Source organism: Canis lupus, chromosome 10, assembly GCF_048164855.1.
Source record: "Canis lupus baileyi chromosome 10, mCanLup2.hap1, whole genome shotgun sequence".
Lineage (NCBI taxonomy): Eukaryota > Metazoa > Chordata > Mammalia > Carnivora > Canidae > Canis > Canis lupus.
The window spans coordinates 75,944,889-75,968,071 of NC_132847.1; the positions used below are offsets into that span (position 1 = coordinate 75,944,889).

At 37.4% G+C, this 23,183-nt stretch overlaps 1 protein-coding gene and 1 long non-coding RNA gene across 6 annotated transcripts in view; one reads left to right on the forward strand and one right to left on the reverse strand.

Annotated features, from left to right (window-relative positions):
- The window catches only part of CNTRL (centriolin), a 78,357-nt gene that overhangs the window by 19,777 nt on the left and 35,397 nt on the right, over positions 1–23,183 (forward strand). For 3 of the 5 annotated variants that reach the window (XR_012038564.1, XM_072842581.1, XM_072842583.1), the window contains 9 exons: positions 1,392–1,585; positions 6,184–6,240; positions 8,112–8,231; positions 8,879–9,104; positions 10,645–10,754; positions 12,881–13,075; positions 17,367–17,520; positions 18,790–19,010; positions 21,941–22,117. Coding sequence is in view for 4 of the 5 variants with exons in the window: in XM_072842581.1 (XP_072698682.1) it covers positions 1,392–1,585; positions 6,184–6,240; positions 8,112–8,231; positions 8,879–9,104; positions 10,645–10,754; positions 12,881–13,075; positions 17,367–17,520; positions 18,790–19,010; positions 21,941–22,117 (1,454 nt within the window). In the remaining variant the exon portion in view is untranslated. Of the gene's footprint in view, positions 1–1,391; positions 1,586–6,183; positions 6,241–8,111; positions 8,232–8,878; positions 9,105–10,644; positions 10,755–12,880; positions 13,076–15,563; positions 15,703–17,366; positions 17,521–18,789; positions 19,011–21,940; positions 22,118–23,183 lie in introns of those variants that run through there. The other 2 variants (XM_072842582.1, XM_072842584.1) reach the window with 2 other exon arrangements.
- Positions 9,803–15,372, reverse strand: LOC140641971 (uncharacterized). Its single transcript, XR_012038569.1, has 3 exons — positions 15,279–15,372; positions 14,219–14,419; positions 9,803–10,020 (listed from the first exon to the last, which is right to left on the reverse strand). It is a non-coding gene; the product is annotated as an uncharacterized lncRNA (long non-coding RNA).

The following is a 23,183-nucleotide window of genomic DNA, read 5'->3' on the forward strand; positions in this document are numbered from 1 at the left end:
GTTTCTGCTTTTCAAAGCTTTAGTGGGAAAGGCAGATGCCTAGCCATTTGATCACATTTTGTCACTCATTATATGACAAAGGGCCCAGCAGAGGTACAGGGTGACCTGAATGCATCCCTGGGAAGCATCTCTCCTGGGGAGAGGATAGATTCAGGGCAGGATTCTCAAAATATTTTTTCAAAACAAAGACCTGGAGGGTATAAAATAGGCCAGTAGGAGATAGAGGAAGAAAGTTCCAGACAGAAGGTGTGAATAAAAGCCTGCGGGATGGGGCACCTGAGTGGCTCAGTTGGTTCAGCGTCCGACTCTTGGTTTTGGCTCAGGTCATGATCTTGGGGTCCTGAGATGAGCCCTGGGGTCACTGGGCTCTGTGCTCAGCAGGGAGTCTGCTCATCCCTCTTCCTTATCCTCTGCCCCTCCCATACCCCCCCTCTAAAATAAAATCTTTTAAAAAAAGAAAGAAAGAAAATCTGCAGCTGGAGAGGGAATTTGGGACCAAATCATGAAGGTTTTTTTGTGAGTTCTTCATGTAAGTTTTGGATCCTATCCTAAACATAATAGCAGGAAGCCTTTGAAGGATTTTTAAGATAACAAAGTATTTTGCAGACCTGCTTACAGTATTCTTTAAAGTGTAATTACTAATATCAGATAAAATATTACAAGTTTTTTAACAGGAGACTTGGAAAAACCTCATTTATCAACATGCTATTTGAATGAAATGAAATACTTGGAAGTAGTGTTACTGTTTTTTGTTTTTTTTTTTAGATTTATTTATTTATTTGAGAGAGAGAGAGAACATGTAGGCTAGAGGGGCAGGGGTGAGGGCAGAGGGAGAGAATCTTCAAGCTGACTCCCCACTGAATATGGAGCCCGACACTGGGCTTGATCTCATGACCCTGAGATCACGACCTGAGCCAAAACCAAGAGTGGGGCACTTAACCAACTGAGCCACTCAGGCACCCCATAAAGTGTTATCTTTTAATATCGTTTTCCGAATGATATTGCCTTCTTACTTTTTGATATAAATCACTTTCTAGCTCAAGATAGTCTTTTCCCCCCAAAACCACAGTGAATAGTTTTCTTTTTTTCTAGAGATTTTATTTATTCATGAGACATACAGAGAGAGGCAGAGACATAGGCAGAGGGAGAAGCAGACTCCCTGTGGGGAGCCCGATTTGGGACTTGATCCTGGACCCTGGAATCTTGCCCTGGGCCGAAGGTAGACACTCAGCCACGGAGCCACCCAGGTGCCCGCCCCTGTGAATAGTTTTCAAAGTAAAATTGTACTTACACTATTCCAAGACTTCTTTTGCTATTATTTGAGAAATAGCCTCACCTTTCTTCAAGTAGAAAGTGTTATGATCAATAAACTCTTAAATTTGCGTTGGCAGATGAGGTAGAAAGACTGGAAAGAGACCTGGAGAAGAAGACAATGGAAACTGAAGAGCTTAGGAGTGAGCAGACAAGGTTCCTTGAGGAAATTAAAAGTCAGGATAAATTGAACAAATCACTGAAAGAGGAGGCCAGACTACAAAAACAGAGCTATGAGGAGCTGGAGAGTAACCTAAACACCAAAAATGAATTGGTAAGCCTGGGTTTCACATTGCTTTGACTGTATTCTTTGGAAATAGAGAATTCTTTGTCCTTGGGTCTAAAAACAAAACTTCTGGACTGTAGAATGGGGCAGGCGTGGTTTAACAGAAATGTGTGCAAAAGTTTCTACAAATTATCGTTGGCTGCACACTGTGGGACATGGGCCCCCAGGGATGGGTACTGTCTTGGGCTACGTTATGTGAGGCATGGTGTCCAAAATAAAGGAGGACAGTGAAGCCTCACACTGAGGAGCTGCTCAGACTGTCCCTAGATTTTTGTATTTTATTTATAACAGCATTGTTGGTGAGGTTATACATTGGCAAAAACTTTTAGAAGGCAAATTGGCAAAATTATCCAAATTTAAAGGGATGTAACCCTATGTTCTACATATTGGAAATATATACTATGCTGATTTAATATATAATTATATATGATACTCTGTAGAAATTGTAGCAAGAATGTATATTATGTGTGCACATATATACACATATACATGGACATTCACCACAATCTTGTTTATATTAGTAAAGTATTGAAAATAGCTCAAACGGGCCTCCTGGATATCCATCTGGTAGAATAACGGTGTTGCTGTTAAAATAAGGTGGAGCCGTATGTCCTGATAGGACGTATGTCTGATCTCTATTGCTCTGTGAAGAAAGCAAGCTGGGAAACAGGGTATCAAGGACGATGCGATGTATGTGGCATGGATAATAGTATGTGAGGAAAAACAGTAGATAGGTACCAAACTCTTGACAGTAGTTATTTCTGGGGAGCGGATTATAAAGCACTTTGATTTTTTTTTTAAAGAGATTTTATTTATTTATTCCTGAGACACATAGAGAAAGGCAGGGGGAGAAGCAGGCTCCCTGTGGGGAGCCCGATGCAGTACTCAATCCCGGGACCCCGGGGTCATGGCTTGGTATTTTTTAAATATATACACACACACACACACACACACACACTCTAGAAAAAGAAATGGCAAATAGAAATATAACAAAACAATGTTTTACTTAGTAATAAAGAAATTTCTAGGGGTACCTGAGTGGTTCTGTCAGTTGAGCATCTGACTCTAGATTTCTGCTCAGGTCATGATCTCAGGGTCCTGAGATGGAGCTCCATGCTCACTGCTTAGGATTGTGTTTCTGCTCTGCTCACACCCCCCTCCCCCTGCTCTCTATTAAAAAAAAAAAAAAAAAAAATTTCTTTCTTTCTTTTTTTTTTTTTTTTTACTTTTTCTTGGTTCTTATTTTTGTATGTTTCTGAACTTGAGATCACATTCTCTCTGTAATTTTGTATTCAGCTTTTCATAAACATTTAGCTAGGTCATTTAAGAACTTTCGATAAGTATTATTTTTGAAGATGGATATGTAGGGACACTTGGCTGCCTCAGTCCTAGAGCATGCATTCTATTTTGTTGTTATTTTTATTTCAATTCCGTTAATTAACATATCATGTATTATTAGTTTCAGAGGTAGAGGTCATTGATTCATCAGGCTTATGTAACACCCAGTGCCCATTACATCACATGCCCTCCTCCATGCCCATCCCCCCATTACCCCATCCCCCCACTCACCTCCCCAGCAACCCTCAGTTTGTTTCCTATGATTAAGAGTTTCTTTTTTTTTTTTTTTTTTTTGATTAAGAGTTTCTTATGGTTTGTCTCCCTCTTTGATTTTATCTTGTTTTATTTTTCCCTCTAAAAAGAAATTTCTAATAACTGTCATGAGACAAATTGTAATAACTCTGGAATGGAATTGCTGTCACTGAAACAGGCATAATAAGCTCAGGGATTAGAGAAAAGATAAAAAAAACATTAGCTAGGGAGATGGACTAAATGATTTAAAATGCCTTTTCAACCCAGAGAATGGGGTTCTGTAAAATTGTTGGGTTACTTTCTTTGAAGGAAAAAATAGCTATTGCTCTTCTCTATTTTTTTTTCTTTTGACAATTCTTTTTCTGATCTGTGCATAACTTAGAGAATTTAATTTCTCATATAACTAATGAAATCCTAGATGGTTCTCTTTCTTTTTGCACCCCCCTCCCCTTCAAGATGGGTATTCTGGCTTGATTGACTTGATCTGTTGATAAGAATTGTGCTTTAAGTACTTATGTTTTTTAACTAGAAAAAAGTGTTTCCTCCTCTATGTAGCATTGGAAATTGTTACTTGAAATCTGAATACTTAGTGACTATCTTTTTCTTGAGCTCTTCTTTGCCTGAGGAAAAAGATGATTTATATCAGGGGTCATGATGAAAGCCAGGGCAGCTTCCCCAGCCCTATCAGTCAGCTACTCAGAGCATTTGCAGGTTGCTTCATACACCTCTTATTTGAAGGTAGTTTTCAAATATGTCAGCCATATTCTGAAGGCATATTGTATAAGATGTTAATCTGATAATTGTCAATAATTATATATAGCACATACTTCTGTTGCTCTCTATTCCATGATTGATGATTAATTAAATCATTAGAAACTTATATGACAGTTTGATTTTAGCAGTGCACTCTTTGGGCCATCATGTAACATTTGTATGTAAAATACAAATATGGGGCACCTGGCTGGCTAAGTTGGTAGAGTGTACAACTCTTGATCTTGAGTTCATGACCCATGTTGGGTGTGTGATACCTACTTAAAAATAAATAATAAATAAAACTTAAAATATAAATATAAAAACAGTACTTACTATGGTATCACTTGATACTTGTGAACATTTAATAAATTTTCCTGAGTTTACTAATCTTTTTTTCTATAATATAGAATCCATCTTTTATTGTGAAGATAAGAGAACATTGTAATTTCTATATGCAGCCTCCCTGGTACATGTTAGTTAATTCATTGAAAACCTGGGCAAAATGTTACATCTTTTGACTTTGCGCTATCCCCAAATTATGGATTATTATAGTTGCTAATTTTCTCTTTTTTCTATTTATAATGTTGATATATTTGTGCTGTGAATAAATGTTTTGTAAATTGTCAACAGTTTTTACTGGGTTTATTTTCAGTAACTATTTTTGGTTGGAAGACATTGCTCTTTATGTCACTGTTATTTTTATCATTAACCATTTAAAAGCATATTGACATGTGAATTCTGCATCTTATTTTTTACAAAATGGCATATATATCATGGCTCTCTAAGTAAAAAAAATACCCACATATGCGTGCATGCACACATTATACGTACATATAAATCTTTTTAAATTTTTTCTGTCTATATTGTGTTCCATTTATTTAACCTACTCTTATTGATGAATATTAGGTTGCTTCCACTTTATTAGAAATGATACTACAGAGAAAATTTTTGTAAATATGTATTTCTGCATTCATAGTAGTAATTCCTTGGTATAAATCACTACAAGTTGGGGCACCTGGCTGGCTCAGTCACTAGGGCATGCGACTCTCAGTCTCAGGGTTGTGAGTTCAAGCCCCACGTTGGTAGAGGTTACCAAAAAAAAAAAAAATAAAGAATATCACTACAAATGGAATTACTATGATACTTGCATTTTTAATTTTGGTAAACATTAAGCATATAGCTGCTTTATACTTCTATAGCAGTGAGTGAAAGAGCCCAATTTCCCACTTGAAATTATTTTGAACTTGTAAATAAGTTAGGAAAAAAGTGAAATCTCATTGCTTTAATTTTACTTTTTTTTTAGTTGGACAGCTGATTGTTGCATATGTATTTATTAGATATTTTATATTCTTTAAATTTTTTAAAATAATTTTTTAATCAGGCTATTTTTAAATTTCAATTCAATTAATTAACATATGGTATATTATTGGTTTAGAGGTAGAGGTCAGTGATTCATCAGGCTTATGTAACACCCAGTGCTCATTCTATCCCATGCCCTCCTTAATGTCCCTCCCCCAGTTACCCCGTTCCCCCATTCCCCTCCCCTCCATCAGCCCTCATGTTGTTTTGCCTGTTCTTTCATTATTCCAAAATAGTATTCTACGTCTCAAAAAGAATTCTGGATCTTATTCTAAAAGCCTACATTTGAAAAAGATTTTCCATTATCTTCTCCAGAATATATCTGGTGATAATATCATCTACAGTTATATGATGCTTTCCAGTTTTGTCAAGTAATTCTTCACATAGGAGGTCAATTAACCTGTAAAAGAAATGGGGTAAACTGCATTTTCTATAAAACTTCTGGTGCCATTTAAACTCTAATAGTCCCCTCTCTCCTGCCACCAACAGATACTAATGTAATGAACTTTAATGTTAATATTGCTCTTTGTCTTTTCACAAGTTATTTAACTCCTGTTCTTCAGTTTCCTCATTTTTAATATGAGGATCACTTACCTGTCCTGCCAGCCTCATAGAGTTGTGAGGACTAAGTAAGGTAATGAATATGAAAATTCAAATATGAAAATAATTTGAATTGAATTAAGCTAAGTGATGGAAGGTGGTAGACCTGTGATATAGTCAATGATGATAAAATGTGTGTCCATAAGAGAGAATGGTGCAGTTGCTAATAACATTGTCTTCCTCAGGTAAGTTGTCAGTAAAGAGCAGCTTCTATCTATTACTACAGCTTAACTCTCTAAAGTTCTCCAGGTGATGGACTCTGTTTGCTTTTTTTCTTCTTTTAGCCCTTGTCTTGGTTTCTTGCAGAGCATTTTCTGCCGATTCTTTATTCTTCCTTAAAGGTAGTTCCTTCAGGGCTGAATTGCACACTATGTTTTTCATGGTTTGCATGATAACTTGTGTTACTATGCTTTTGTACATCGTAAGTTTTGAAACTGGCTTGCCTTCTCAAGAAATGTGCTTGTGTGTGTATGTGTAATTTTTTTAATGGATGTGTACATAGGGCAGTAAATTCAAATGTGAGGGAAAGAATTTGTATCATTTTTCTTACTGGTAAATATGCCAACTGCAGTCAACTCTTGATTATCCACAGCTAATACTGTAACTAGCCTACTTTCCAGGCCCTTTGACTCCTAATGTGCTCTCATTTATGCATTTATGCCACAGACATTTATTGAATGCTTACTGAATGCTAAGCCTAGCACTATAAAAGACACAAAGGTAATTTTGAATTGCACAGAGTATATATTATTTGCCTGCAGAGACCAGTCCATATATTGTTCATAGTTCCAGTCACATTTGCCTTTTATTTGGTCTTACTGCTAATAATCTTTGGGAAGGGAAACATGAGATTAGTTGATGCTGTTAGTTGTGAGTTGCTTTCTTGCGATTTGGTGAAAGCATCAGTGTGAGGAGCTGTGCTGGACACCCTGCAGCAGGACATCAAGGCAGCATCACATAATAGATGGAGTGTTCGATTTGAAATCAGGAGACTTGTAACTGAACTCTGTCTCTTTACTGTAAGCTGTGCAATTGGGCAAGGTATTTAACCTCCTGCTGCAGCTTTTGTCATCTCATAGGGTAAATATGGTAAAGATCCAGTGAGATAGTACATGTGTAAAAGGCTTAGCACACTCCTGGCATACAGTGAGTACTCGATCAAGATTACCTGTCATCCAGGTTAGCATTACTTCCATTTGGACAGATAATCAGGAGATGACTGTAAGCTAAATCGTGCACGACTTTGAGTTCCTAGGCCTTGTAAAATGTTCATATTTGTTTATGTTTTATTCTCAGCTTGCATTTTCATATTAATAAAATTTTTCTGCATGTTTTTTGTCTGGTATCTACTCTCTGATGCTGTAAAAAAAAAAAGGCAAAAATCACTTAGTGGACCTTTGAAACGAATTCACAGGATTGGCTTAGTAGGAAGGGGGCTGATAGTGATGTTAATAAAACATTTAGCTTCTGCCACTAATCTAATATGTAACTTTTGACAAGTCAATTCACCAATCTAGGACTCATTTCTTTATTTTTAATTCAGATAATTAAATTGGATGATCTCTTTTCTTCTAGCTCTAGAAATTTCTAAGAATAAGTAAAAAGTTGTAATTATAGTAGAATTACTTTATTAAAAATTTAATATTATATATTGGGATCTGATTGACCGCATTCATATCCTTTATCCTTGATTAGAAGAATGTTCAGAACACTGAGCTCTACTATAGCAACAACAGTACAATTAAAACCAATCTCTTATTTTCATCCTTCTCACTGCTCCTTGTGATTCCTTTGTAATTACTCCCAAATATCATTTTCATCTATAACTATCAGTAACATTGCAGAGTAAGTCAAATAAATTCATGGTAATTATTGGAAAATCAGGAAGCAAGTACTTAATAGAGTATTTAAAAATAATTGACACAATTATTTCCATGTTTGGATAAAACAAATTGAAATTATTTTTAAAATCTTTATTGTATCCTGAAATTGCATATAAACTTCAAAGGTCTTTTATGTGATCTCTTATGAAGTGATAGTTTTATATTGCATTTCATAATACTTTAGAATAAGGATAAAATACTATGAATGCTCTGCTATTTGCTGTGAGTTTTAAAACACTTTAATTATTAGTTATGATTAGAACTTGCCATGCCATTGTACCTTTAATACTAACTTATACTACTTGTTTCATATCAAATTGGGCCAATAGCTAAAACAGAAGACCATGGAACTAATGCGAGCATGTCAGAAACAGTATGAGATGGAACAGGAGTTGGCCTTTTATAAAATTGATGCCAAATTTGAACCACTAAATTATTACCCATCAGAGGTGAGTTTAACCTTTATTTATTTATTTGGAGCTTAATGTTTTAGTAATCCAAATTAAAGCCAGCATTGAGTGGAGTGGGGGGAAGGCAGATGGTGAAAATGTTCAAGGGACTTTATCAATAATCATTCTACTTTCTTGTTATGAGGGCATCAGCAGAGTAAACATATTTTGGCTGAATCAGTGAATTTTTTGGTTCAGTAAGTTAAAGCAGGATCTAAAAGAGGTAAAAAGGCCCAAGAGAATCTGTGTGATTCTGATACCATATTATTTCATACTAAAATTTATTGGACTGAGATTTTACTTACATATCAGCCAAGAAACCAAAATAAAACACCTAAATTATGATTTGAGAGATTAAGCATGGCTAATAATCACATAACTGTAGGCAGTTCTTTAATCAGCCAATCTAAACACTTTTTGGGGATAGAATCCCTTGAGGGATTCTGAGAGACTGTTTTTTTGTTTTAGTTCTTTTTTGGTATATTAAGAGTGAGATTAAAAGTGGCATATATTTTTCAACTTCTAGGTATGTAGGATTAATGTTAGGCAATTCTGTGATATGTTCTTCACTGATAAAATGAATGATGTCACTTAGCTGCTTAGAAGTTACTTACTAAACCATAAATATTTACTTATTTTGCTTTTAGTATGTCGAAATTGATAAAACCCCAGATGAAAGCCCTTACATTGGCAAATCCAGATACAAGAGAAATATGTTCACTACAGAGAGTTATATTATTGCAAATGCCCAGACAGTAAAGATCAAGAAGATGGAGCTAGATGAAGGGGAACAACTCAGAAATGAGCACGTGAACTTGGGAGCATCGCCAACAGACATACAACTGGAAGACAAAGAAAAAAAAATAAGTGCAGGTTAACAAAAGTTATTTTAAATTCTTTCGAGGGTATCCCTGGGTGGCTCAGCGGTTTAGCGCCTGCCTTTGGCCCAGGGCGCGATCCTGGAGTCCCGGGATCGAGTCCTGCGTCGGGCTCCCGGCATGGAGCCTGCTTCTCCTTCTGCCTGTGTCTCTGCCTCTCTCTCTCTCTCTCATGAATAAATAAATAAAATCTTTAAAAAAATAAATTCTTTTGAAAACAAAAAGATTAAATATATAGGCAAACTTTGTTTTATAATTCTTTTAACTAAACATGTTGAAGGTACTTATATTATTGTTTACACGAAAAGCCTAAAACAAGAGTAGTGATTCTTTGAGCAAATCATTTTTTAATGATTCCTGTTAGAGTTGAGAATGGGTTTTCTTTTCTTTCTTTTTTTTTTTTTTTAAGATTTTATTAATTTATTCATGAGAGACACATTCATTGAGCTACCTGGGCTGCCCGAGAATGGAGTTCTTGACAGTAATAATGGTGACAGCATGTCCAGGGGGCCCAGGAATGCCTAAATCTTCAGTCGCCAGCAGGTCCTTCTCACTTTTGAAGTTGCACATTCAAAGACATAATTGGTCATAATTGTGGCAAGGACCACTTTACTGATTAGTATGCAAAATCTAAAGCAGTGCTTTGGATAAGCTGGATCAGTGTACCCACCTTATCCCAACCTGCCCCAAAACATCTAATTGAAAGATCTGACCACTTCCTGGCAAGTCCTAAGGAGGAAGAAGTCAATCCAAGAGGGTACTAGGGTACTTAGAGACCCTGTCAATGGCATACTCTGAATCCACTTACCCAGTGAGCTGCATGGATATGGAAGGAGAAAACAGATCTATTGTGGCGCATTGTGGGGCTCTCCCTAATCCAGTGAAGCAGCTCATCTTCTCTTAGTTGGTAGCTAAGTGGAAAACATGGAAGGCCGTAGAGAGGTTGACTTGGAGAGGGAACAAAAGAGACTGAGATAATCATCCTACACACTTTACTCTGCAATAGGAAAGCAGAAGTAAATCCAGAAGTATGTGGAGGCAGGGAGGGAGGAGGGAGAGAAATTGGAAATTTGAGGTATAAAGTAATTGATTTGAGATCACCCCCAGCTGGAAGATACTGTTCATTGGTGAATTTCTTGATACCAAGTCCTGTCATAAAGTAATTACCACTAACACAGAGTTTTCTAATAGCTTGAACCTAATTACAAGCTAGTGACATGTAAATGCATATTTACCAGTAAAATCCTTATTCTCTCAGAAGAGTTCTTTAGTGTTAGACATAATGAGTAAAGCCCCTTTTAAGAATTTTACAAATAAAATGATCAATTATAGTCCTATAGCATATGGTAAAACTATTCTAGAGATTAACTGACAGGAAAACTTTCGTAAATTACTTTCTATTTCAGGATCTATAATGAAAGAATTTAATGGGAGGAGGGTTCTTGTAAAGAAAAAAAATCTGATAGAAATTTGAGAATTTAAAAAAAAATTTGAGAATTTGTGTATGTCTTTGTTCATGGTTTTTAAATTTGCAGCACAAACTCGACTATCAGAACTACATGATGAAATAGAAAAGGCAGAACAACAAATTTTAAGAGCCACTGAAGAATTTAAACAACTGGAAGAAGCTATACAACTTAAAAAAGTATGTAAAAGCAAAGTAGCAATGCAGGAGGAAATGCAAGATAAGAAACGTGTTTTCTCCCTTCATAACCATGTTAAACAAATTTTAAATCTGTGCTGCCTGATTAATTATGGAGTAGCAGTTTTCAGCATCAGCTGTGGTTCTAGCATTTTCCAATTACAATTCCCTGCCATTTATGATGACATCCTATTAACATTTTATAAAGCATAGAGAAATAAATTACTTATCATTTATGTAAAAAGAGATGTTCAGTGTACTCTATTTTGAAAGTGTCTACCCAGGGAGGTTGATGCTTCCTGTTCTAATTTAATTAAGCACCACCCACCTTTAAGATCCGGGACCTAGATTAAGAGTCAGAAGACATCTTTACTGTACATGAACATTATCAAACACAAGCAGCAAAAATGTAAATGATAAAAACTATGATGAACAAAAAGATGGAAGTGTTTCCCTCTCAGAAATCACCAGAGTATGTCATGGAGCAGTGAGCAGCTCAAACCCATGACATAATTGCAATGGGAGAATTTAAAAAGGAAATATCGTGACAGTTAAGTCTGTAAAAGTTTTTAATTATTTGCAAGTTTTAAAAATCAGTATTTCAAAATTATATTGGTAAGTGTATTCATACTATAGTAGATAAAACAAGAATGTGAAGTCTAAATTGTAGATTCTTTCAAAAGATACACTATACGGTGATTTTAAAATTAAACAGTAACTAGAAATTGATTCACGTTTATTGGAAGCTTACTATATGCTAATCCCTGACTGGGCTTGGGCCCTGAGTAATGAATAAAACAGGTGTGTTTCCCTCCCGCATGGACAGGAAAGAGGCAATGAACAAGTTTAAAAAAAAATAAAAATGAAAATGAAATACGGTTACACAACATGTATGTTGTAGGAAAAAAATAGGAGAGCCAATGAAAAGGATATCATTTAGATTGTGGGGCCACAAAGGCCTCTCTGAGGAGGTGATATTTGGGCTGAAACCCAAAGGATGTGAAGGAGCCAGCAAGACAGCCGTAGGGGATCCAGTATTCCAGGCAGAGGTGACAGTGGGTGCAGAGACCTTCACGCTAAGTGTTCCTCTGCAGAGCGAGGGAGAATGTGGTGGAAGATGAAGTCCAAGATTGTGCCAGGATTCATAGGCTCTCATAAGGCGTTTGAATTTTAGTCTGAAGGTAATGGGAAGCTTTTGAAGGACACTAGTAGTAGAATGTCTGATCCTATTTGTATTTTTATAAGGTCACTCTGGCTACTGCCTGAGAGTGAAATGGGGTGAGAGAGATGGAAAGAATGGAGATGGGTACATCTCCTAGGGGACCGTTACCAGTAGAGACAGGAGATGGTAATGGCCTGGACTAGGGGGGCAGTGGTGGATATGGAGGGAAGCAAACTTAGCATCAGCAAAATTTGGCAGGTGAACTTATCAGACTTAAAAATGGATTGAGGGGTGCCTGGCTGGTTCAGTCAGAGAAGAACATTTGAATCTTGATCTCTCGGGGTCATGAGTTTGAGCCCCACATGGGGTGTAGAGGTTATTTAAATAAACAAAAACTTTTAAAAAACGGATTGAAAGTGGGACGAGGCAGAGGGAGTCATCAAAAATGATTTTAATCATTAAAAAAGAATATTTTATAATAATGTTGGACAAAGCTTACATAGATCGATAGATGTAAATAATATACATAATTTTTAAATAAATGCATACTTACAAAAGTGTGCTTGAAAAAAATAATTATTTAAAATGAGTACATTTAAGCTAAATTTTTCATTATACTATTAATTTGCTTGATATGCTCATCACAAGGGTAAGTGCTATATAAAGTCAACTACCATTAATATTATGGTTATTATTAATAATGTCTAAGTTGCTTATACTAGAATGACAACTTCATTTTTACCTGCTGTTATTATCAGAAAATCAAAGTAAGATTTTTCTACAAGTAATAAGCATAAACGTATAAGTTATGAATGGAATGCCTAATGATTTTTACATTTTACTTTTATTTTAAAAAACTGGTAGAGCACAGAATATCTTTTTAAATTTTAGAAGTTTTCTTTAAATTTGTAAATTACTGTTGCTATCCTCTGTTAATTGTGTGTTGGGGTGTGTGTGGGGGGATTAGATTTCAGAAGCGGAGAAAGACCTTCTTTTCAAGCAGTTGAGTGGTAGGATACAGCTTCTCAATAAATTACGCCAAGAAGCTGTGGATCTAGAAACACAGATGGAAAAGCAAAGGCAAGAAATTGGTGAAAAGCAGAATGAGATCAAGGACCTGGAAATAGTCACAGATAGCCTGGATTCCAGAGACCCAAAACATGTAAGTAAATGAAGAGACTTTGACTTGTTCTATAGGGACTAGAATATCATTCCATCTAGAAATTATGTCTCCTCATTTTTAGCCACAGAGTTCTTTCTGAAAGCCTTTTAGTTTGATGCACAAATTTGAGTGATACATATGTTTATGTATGCGTGTGTGTGTCAATATATATCTGTGCGTATTATATATCCATATGTCTGTGTGCATAACATATGTGCATATATACTTATATATAGAAGTATACATATCGCTGTGTTGAAAACAAAACCTAAGGCTTGAAGGAGATAACTTTTGGTAGAATGATAGATGCATGGTACATGTATTTTTTTAAGTGACTATCATATTTCAAAGCAAAAGAAACTTGTCCCAAGGTGCTGTCCAAATCTCTTAACCTTTCCCTTTTCTTGCTTTGTTTTTTTTTTTTAAGAGCAAGGTGGTGAGATGGGAGAGCTGAGAGGGGTTCAGAATCTTTTTTCCACCTCTTTTTTAATCCTTTATTGCAAACATTACACTAAAGCTATTTTTTGTTTTGTTTTGTCCTTAAAAAGGAAACATTTCTCTAGACTGTGTCTTCCTAAAATGTGGCCAGAGGTGGTCAGGTGGCTATATGATGGAGTTAGGTTCTTGTCTTCTCTGAGAAGTCTTACTAATGGCTTACGTTTTACCCAATATTTGTAAATATAGAAGTAAAATTATTTTCTGCATATTTCACTGCTATACTTTGAAAAATGTTATTTTTTAATAGAACTTTAAAACCTCTGATCTAAGAGAAGTCATAGAATTTAACATGGTAAGGACAGTGCACTATAATTACTTTAAATACTTGTCAGGTTATTTGATTATCCCTTTAAACACTTCAATAAAATACCAGGTAAATTTTTTTTGCAAGCCAGCTAATTTTTACAAAAGGTAATCTTATCATTCATAGAAATAAAGTCTTCTCTAACAAAAGCTTAAGGCTGATTATTAAAATTGAAATTAAGAGAGGACTTGATTATTTTAAAGCATTTTCATTACATAAGAAATTAGATTTTAAGTAATGTGTAATGTGGCCAATAATATCTTGCCTTATTGCATTAAATTGTTAGAAGTCTGCCACCCCACATAAGGCTCCTAAGGACAGGAACTGTATCCTACTGTCACCTGTATTCCCAGGGCCCAACCCTATGTTTGTGAGTGTTTGCATCCAGGCAGGTAGGCAGGAACCAGACGACCGGCACTACCCATGGCTCCTCTGCTGCTCTCTTCAGTTCTGTGATCTAATTAGAACCTAGATTGTATGTTTGCTTTTACAAATGACTTTGATATTCTTGGCAGACGGGGAGTCCAATCCTTATTGAATTTCTGTAAAAAAGTACATATAGAAAGGAGTTAAATGAGAAGCAGAAATGGCATACACATTCTTTATTTTTGACATACACATTTTGAAGGTAGTCAAAATCAATCTCTCTTAGTGGGAATGAGACATACAAACCTGGTTTAAGATTCCTTTTTGGTATTGTTAAAATGACTAATGGTTCGTTTTTAAGGTTATAGCTCTAGTCAGGGTACCAGAGGGTGTCTCTTTAATTTTTCTAGCTTGCACAAAGTTACCTTCTTGACTGGTGTTAGGCTCCTGTTTGGTATCACATTCTGAAAATGTGAATATTTTAGCAAAAGGGAAAGAATCAAGAGTGGAGTCCCTGCCTATTTTTTCTATAGATGGAGACAGACTTTTATTCAGTTAACTTTTATTATGTAATCAGATAAAACACCTTTCTGAATAGCAAATAGAATTTAAAAGAAAAGCTTGAGAGATTAGGAAACGGTATGTGCCTCTGAGATAGGATAGAGAGCAAACACACTGTGCGACAAGGAGGTCTTCTTGCGTTTTTGTGTATACTGGTGAGGAACTTCATCACAGCATTCATATGATTGGTGACTTTTTTTTTCTAATTTGCAGAAGATGAAAATGTGATTTTAAAGGCTTAAGTGATTTCCTAAATTCACCCTTTTAGGAAGAGGCTGAGCCTTTGCTGTGCTACTGCAATGACCTTTCCCCCCCAAGGGAGCTAAAGGTCTACAGAGACTAATTATTTTTAAGATTAGCTTAGAGCTAAATAAACCTAGTCAAGGTTTCAGCAAACAGAAGCATTTAACTAGGTTTCAAAAGGAAAAAGTACCATTTAAAAATCAAATCCCATTTTAGCTATAAAAACTGTACCTAGCTAGAGGCACAGACGCCACAGCAGCACCCTTAGTAAGGGAAGATGTGTGGGTCCCCTCCCCACCGGCCGTGCCCGCGCCCGCGCCCGCGGGGTTAGCGGGGTGCGGTTCCCGGGGAATCGCCGGTGGCCTCGGCGCGAAGGTGCAGCGTGATTGGCCCTGGGGCCGCCCTGTTGTGATTTAAAGCTGGGGGCGGGGCCTGGGCCGGAGGCTGCGGTGATTGGGCGCGGGGCTCGCTGCGCGGGGGGCGGGGGCGCCGGGGGGGGCCGGGGCCGGGGGCGGGGGCAGGGGTGGGGGCGCCGGGGTCCCCGCGGCCGGGAGGGAAGCGCACGTGGGGTTGAGGCCGAGCTCCGGCGCTCCGCCCTCGGCCTCCCGGTCCTACGGCTCGGGCTCGACTTTAACGGGACAAGTCGTGAGTTGAGGTATGGCGCTTTTCTCTCTCGTGCAAGATCGTTGAGAGGAGGAGGAGCCGCGATGGGAGTTCCTGCTCGAGGGCTCGTGGAAACCGCACCGGGCGCCTGTGCTCCGGGCGCCGCCGCGAGCCTCTTGCCCTGCGTGTGGAGGGATCTCAGTGGACTTTCTGGCCGTGATCTTAAAGGCTTGTGGGTAGAGACGTGAATGCAGGATTTTTTTAAAAAAATTCTTTTGCGAGCCATAAAAATCCTAAACTTACGTAGGATTTAAGCTGTTCTCTGCAGTTGCCGTCACAGAAAGGTTTCAGTCGGGTATTTGGGGACGGCAGGGAGGGAAGAGTCTTGAAAATCCCATCGAGGTTTACGGTAGTAAAACAAAAATGTCCCGAGCCGACTGCCACTCACTTGTTTCTTAAAAATGAAGGGACTTTTCTTTCTTGTCTTTGAAGGCAGCGGAACATCCAGAATGTTCTTTTTTAACCAAACAGGTATTAACTTGAGAGCCTGGAGTGGGTTCTGACCCTGATAGAGGGTCTCTCCTGACGGCTTCCTGCTCCTGTTGGGTCCGCTGATCCTGCGGGGGCAAACTCGAGCCACGGGGGACACCTGGACAGGCCATTGGTGGACCTGAGATGCCGTTTTCTCGTGTGAAAGGGAGGGTGTTTCCCCCTGAGCACCCCTGAAAATACAATCTAATCTTTTCAGTTTACAGTAGCTCTGGAGTGCGGGGCCGTCACGGTGTGAGTGGGTGTGTGTGAGTGTGGGAAGCTCCAGCGTGCTGCCCGGGGCCCTGCGCCTTGAGAATCGCTGGGCTGAGCGGCCTTGGAGGTCTTCTCAGCCCCAGTTCATCAAACCAAAAAGTAAAATGCTTCTTTGTATAAGGAATTGAAAATAAACCTCAATTCCATGTATTTTTTTGACATCACTATTTTTCCCTAAGAAACCTTTTTTGTTAAAGTACATTTAATGTGCTTTTTTGATTTAAAAGGTAGAACTATTGTAAATATTCTTAATATTAAAAATACTTATAAAAAAATCTGCTATGATCCTTCCACCCAGATATAATTCATGTTAGCATTTTGGAATATAGTCATTTTTTTTATGGGTGTGTGTGTGTATGCATATATATAAAATTAACTTTTTTGAAATCTTGTTAAAAGATACTCTTAAAAAAATACTTTATTTCTTTATAAATGAGATACAGAGAGAGAGGCAGGGACACAGGCAGAGGGAGAAGCAGGCTCCCTGTGGGGAGACCAATGTGGGACTCGATCCCAGGACCCCACGGTCACGCCCTGAGCCAAAGGCAATGCCTCAACTGCTGAGCCGCCAAGCCACCCGGGAGCCCCTAAAAGACGCATTTTAACTCAGTGCAAAGAACACTGAAGTTGGCTACTTTACCAAGTAGGCATGCCCTTGGAAAAGTAATTTAATCTCCTTGATTTTCCGTTTGCATATCTATGAAATGGAGAGGATTTCCAGATCAAGTTATCATGAGGTTTAAATGAAAACTACTTGTGTGAAAACAACACGGGGCGACACAGACTTAAATTGTTACATTTTATTTTTCATTATTCCTTTAGAAATGTTAAGCATTATTATTTTTTTTAAAAAAATGTTTCAGGGGCTCAGTATTTTGTTGATTTTTTTTTGTTTTTGTTTTTTTAATTCAGTGCCATATGAAGGCTCAGAAAAGAGGTAAAGAACAACAACTTGACATTATGAACAAGCAGTACAAACAGCTTGAAAGCCGTTTGGATGAGATACTTTCTAGAATTGCCAAAGAAACTGAAGAGATTAAGGACCTTGAAGAACAGCTTACTGAAGGTGAGAATTTAGGTATAATTTAAGGTAAATCAGTATTTAAATTTAAAGATTTAAGATGCTTCAGTATTAACAAAAGACAAATGACACCCAGGCAGGCATTAATCCAGTTATTATCTGAATATGCTTCAGCTGTTTGTACTAATGTTTGATAGGGAAATATTTGCAGAATACCCAAAACTTGACCAAAAGTAAAACATTTTTTCAATTTTGATATTGTTGCATCCATTTCCCAATAAGTCAGGTCATTGCATTCAGTAGACAAGAAGCCAGTACATGATCATGATAAGCTCTGGCATGTCATTGTCTTCTTCCAAAACACATAATCCTTTCAGGAACAAAGAGCCCATTGACACCAGGGTGTTCAGTGCCTAGTTCTAAGAGTGTAGAAAGAATTTTAGGATCTACATTTGCAATGCAGATTTAGATTGTGACGTTGCTTTACTAGTGGAAGAGGAAGATAATATAGATTGTGGTGGTGAAGGCCTAAGATGGGGTAAAAAGAGCCCAATTCCTGTTTTGCTATTATCAGCTGTGTGACCTGGGACAAGATATTTCTATCTCGATCATTAGTTGTTGGGAAGATCTTTAAAAACAACAACAACAAACTTTTGTGTATTTGAGAGAGAACATGAGCAGGAGAGGAGCGGAGGGAGAAGCAGACTCCCACTGAGCACGGAACCTGACATGGGATGGGGCTCAGTTCCAGAACCTTGGGATCATGACCCAAGCTGAAGGCAGACGCTTACCCAGCTGAGCCACTCAGGTGTGCCCCCTTTGTTGGGAAGATTAAATGAAGTGGTGGTCATGAAGTGCCTGGCTCATAGTAGGTACCCAATATATGGTTGGTTGGTTTTTCAAGTTACATGTTTATGCCACCAGTCTTGGATTCATCTTGTATATTGAGTGGTTTTATGTATCTAGTAACAAGGACTCACAGTTTTGTTGAACATTTTTCATTATTTGGCAGTTTATTTGGACAAGTTTCATTATTTTAAACTTCTTGTAGCCTGAATTTATCATTTTATAGGTAATGCCTGCTGAATATACTGTTTTTATGGGATAGCTAGTTAATACTACTGTACTATAGATAATACAGGGAAAGACTATCATATCTTGAAAAAGAAAAACCAGATGGTACAAAAGTAATTGAAAGCTTAGAATTTCTTTCTTAGCCAGTAACAAATAACTAGGAGACTAATGCGGTCATTAAATATCTTGAAAGCGTTTTCTTATAAAAGTTATCACTTTGCCTTTTTTCATTTTGATTAGGACAAATAGCCGCAAACGAAGCCCTGAAGAAGGACTTAGAAAGTGTCATCAGTGGGTTGCAAGAATACCTGGAGACTGTCAAAGGTCAGGCCCGTCAGGCCCAGAATGAGTGCAGAAAGCTACAGGATGAGAAGGAGACATTGCTGCAGAGATTGAGTGAGGTCGAGCAGGAGAGGGACCAACTGGAAATAGTGGCCATAGATGCAGAAAATATGAGGAAGGTATGATTTATTTCTTTTTGCCTGTATCCGCAGCCTCAGAAGTAGGTGATGTCCAAATTAACTTAGTTAAGGAAGTTACCAACTGTGTAATTTGAAGTGACAAAGAGTATTAATGGCTATTTTATGGGTTTTTTCTCTTTTATTGTGAAACACTTGGAATCATTTTTTTTTTTTTTTGCCTTCACTCTAAAAAGGAAGGTTATTTTGAGTTTCTATCCCTGAAAGCCGTTGTTATCAAAGAACTCTAAAAAATATGACACTGTGTAGCTATTACCGTTGCCATATTAAGTGTTCATACTTTGTTATTTGTGCAGCAAAATTAAACACAGCATAATTTTCTCATTCTTGTTGTTATTCACAATTTTAACTTTATTTTATAAAACAAAACATAGTGTTCTAAATTATATACACCCTTCCATACCTGGCTTGTTGCCATTCGTTTAGAGATTTCACTTGATCTGTTTTAGTTGTTTGACAAACTTTATCAGACATGAGAACCCAGATTCCCAATTTTAATCCCTAGTAGGATTTGCTCTAGAAGTTTGAATTCATACATTTAATATTATGAAAGTTTTCAGGCAGATAAAGATGTCAAAAATTCTATTCAATGCCATGTACTCTGTACTCAGCTTAAGAAATAAAATATTGCAGATATATATGAAACCCTCTGAACACCTCCATACAGAGGCAATAGAATCTTGAATATAGTCATTTTTCTGCATCTCTTTTCTTAAATATGCAGCCATCCATAAGCAATATGTAGCATTGCTTTGCATAATTTTAAGATTTATATAAAAGATATCATAGTGTGCATATTCTTTGGCCCACTTGTTTTTCTTCCTTCCTATTTATGTTTTGGGGAATTATATACATTGATACGTATAGCTCTAGTTTGCTTATTTTTATCAGTGTATATAGCATTCCATTATAGGTACTTACAGCTTTTTCATTATCCTCTTGGAGGACATTTAGGGTGGTTTCTGGTCCTTGGCTATTATGGTGTTGAGTGTAACATCTTTGCATATATCTTGAGCATGGGGACTATGTTCAAGATTGGAACTGTGAGTCAGAGGGTATGTGTCCCCCTCAGCTTCACTGGACATTATCAGATTACCAGCCATAGTGACTCAGTCAGTTTCTACTCCAACCAGCAATGCTAGTGTTATCCAACTTTTAATTTATTTTTAAGCTTCTATTTTGAAATAATTTTAAATTTACTGGAGAGTTGCAAGAATAATACAAATAAGGCTGTACTAAACCTTCAGAGCCATCAGTTAATATTTTGCTACACTTGTTATATAAATTTTTTTTCTAACCATTTGAGATTTAGTTGTAGACATCACCCTCCTTGGCTCCTATATATTTCATCATGTGTTTCCTAGGAACAGGAACATTTTCTAACATGGAGTATCTAACACAGAATAATTAGCACATTGTGGAAATTTAGCATTTTGTCAGTCTTAGCGTTTGCCAGTCTGCTGAATTTGAAATGGTATCTTTTTATTGTGAAAATTTACATTTATAAGGAAAGTTAAAAGAATAGTTCAGTGAATGTGGGCTAAGATTCAAAAAATATTTTGCTGTATTTTTTTCTCTTGAGTTATTTGAAAGTTACAAACATCAACACATCATCCTTTAAGTATACCGTCTCTTAAAAATCAAGACGTTTTCCTGTATCATTGCAATGCCATTATTATACCTAGAAAAATTAATAATAATTCTCTAATGTTATCTAATATCTGAACCGTATTCAAGTTTTCTCAGTTGTGCAAAGAATGTCTTTTATAGCTGTGTGTGTAGAGACCAGGCTAGTAGTCCTATAGAGTGTCCCACATTCTGAATTTGTCTGTTGTTTTCTCATGATTTGTGTAGCTTGTTCCTCTGTGCTCCATGTAAACTCCTATCTTGTTACAACTGCATTTTCCCTTCATCACTGAAGAGATTGGACACCTTCCCTTTGCTATCCAGGCTTCCTCTTCAGTGAATTCCCTATTCATATTTTGTGTCCATTTTTCTATTGGATTGTCTGGTTTTTTTTTTCTCTTAATGATTTGTGGGCATTCTTGATGTATCCTGGACCTTTGTTGTTTATAAGTAGAGTTTGCATTTTGCACAAGTAACCCAAATAATTGAGATCCCAAGTAGTCTTTGGATCACCCCCTGAGAAACTCTTCTGTGGAAGTTCTCATCACAAAATCCTCCTCTTTAGAATAGTTTGATCTAATTCTACAAGATCCCAAATAAATAGATAGAAGCTGTAATGTTTAATCATAAAACACAGATGGGCTAAAATGAATTAGAACTTTGGTATATTAATCAATGTGTACTTCTGTTCTTGTCAGCACTCATGCCAGTTACTGTATCAACTTTAATTAGAGAGTGCTAATTGCATTTTGTTCTTCTAATAAGTGAACTTGCTGTGGTTTAATAGAGTATGGACTTTGGAGTCAGAGATCTGGGCTCATGTCCTATCTTTTTAGCTACACAGCCCTGTGCAATTATTAGATGTTTATTCTCCAGTTCCTCTTTTGTAAAACAGGGATAATACCGTGCCTTACACAGTTGCTGTGAAGATACAATGAATGAATAAATGTTTTCACATTTATTCTGATGGAAATAGGCCTTACATTTTATCCACCCCCCTCCCCCTTTCTTCTTACATATTCAGACACAAAGTGTCACACAGCTGGTTACTTTGGAAAACATGTTGGTAGCTTACTGATTTTTCTGATTACATTTAGTCAGGATTTTTGTTTTCCAACCTGGATATGCACAGCCTGCAGCTTCATTGTATTGCTAAATGAAAACTTTCTGTGCCGGACCAGCATTGGCTGGCCATTTGGTTCACAGTGCTCAGGTTACTTATAAAAACTTACAGATGCTTATGCACAATTGGGAGGGTTCCATAAAAACGTACTGAATCCTTCCAGGAGCTCGCAGAACTGGAGAATGCCCTCCAGGAGCAGCATGAGGTGAATATATCTCTGCAGCAGACCCAGGGAGATCTCAGTGCCTATGAGGCTGAGCTAGAGGCTCAGCTGAAAATACGGGATGCTGAAGCCAACCAGCTCAAGGAGGAGTTGGAAAAACTTAGAAGGTTGAGCCAGGTAAGTAGGAGTATAAAGCCATCTAGAATCCAAGGCCTGTGGCCTTAAACATATCAGCCTTTCTTTAATGTAATGTAAGATGAAACATTTTCTAATATAATGTATGTAGAATGATGGGAAGAGTACATTTTTGGAGTCAGCTGTTCTGAGTTCAAATACTACCCCTGTCTGAGCTGCCGAGCATGCAAATCACTTCATAGCTCCTGAGCCTCTGAAGTACCTCCTTCTTTAAAATGGGTTATAGTGAGGATAAGGGAAATACTGGGCATGAAAGCACCTTGCAGTTGGTATTCAATAAATTCTAGTCTTTCTTTCTTAAAACAGGATTAAGAGACCTTTTAAGTTAGTGATATATTTTATTTTAGTACTTTCAATTTTGGTTGGGTAAAGTATCCACTAGTTTAGATTGTACTTGCAAATTAGAGAAATAATTATTCATTCAATAGCCACTGACAGGCCATGGAGAGCCAGATGCTATAGATGCTGCAGTTAACAGCATAGACATGGTCACTGTCCTTGTGGAGCTGGCACTCCAGTAGGTGAGACAGGTGGAGGAGAAAGAGAAGAATAGTGTTCTATAGCTGGGAGGGGTGGTTAGGGAAGAATGCCCTAAAGAAATGTCTCTGCCAAGACTCAGAGGAGGAGTTAGATTTTGCTGTGTAGAAGGAGCAGAGGCTGATAAGGGTAGGGGTAGGGTTCTAAGCAGGGGTGAGGGTTCTAAGCAGACACAAAGAGAAGGAGCATAGTGCATTTGAAGTGCTGAAAGTATGCCTCTTGGATGCCAGGAGCAAGACGAAGAGCAGGGAAGAGGGAGAGAGAGAAAGACAGGGAGGCAGACGGGGCCAGTTACAGCATACTCTTTATCAGATTAAAAATGTAATTTTGTTTATTTTATTAGTCACATGGGCTGCATCTTTCTCCAGGAAGACTATTGTGATCTTCCTCTTGTGCCTGCTGGTAGTCTGGTTTCAGGATCCTACTTCAGTTTTCCTGTAACCTGTGTGCTCCGTCAAAGCATTTTATCGTGTGTATGATAAGCATCAGCTTAGATTTTCCATCTCTCAGA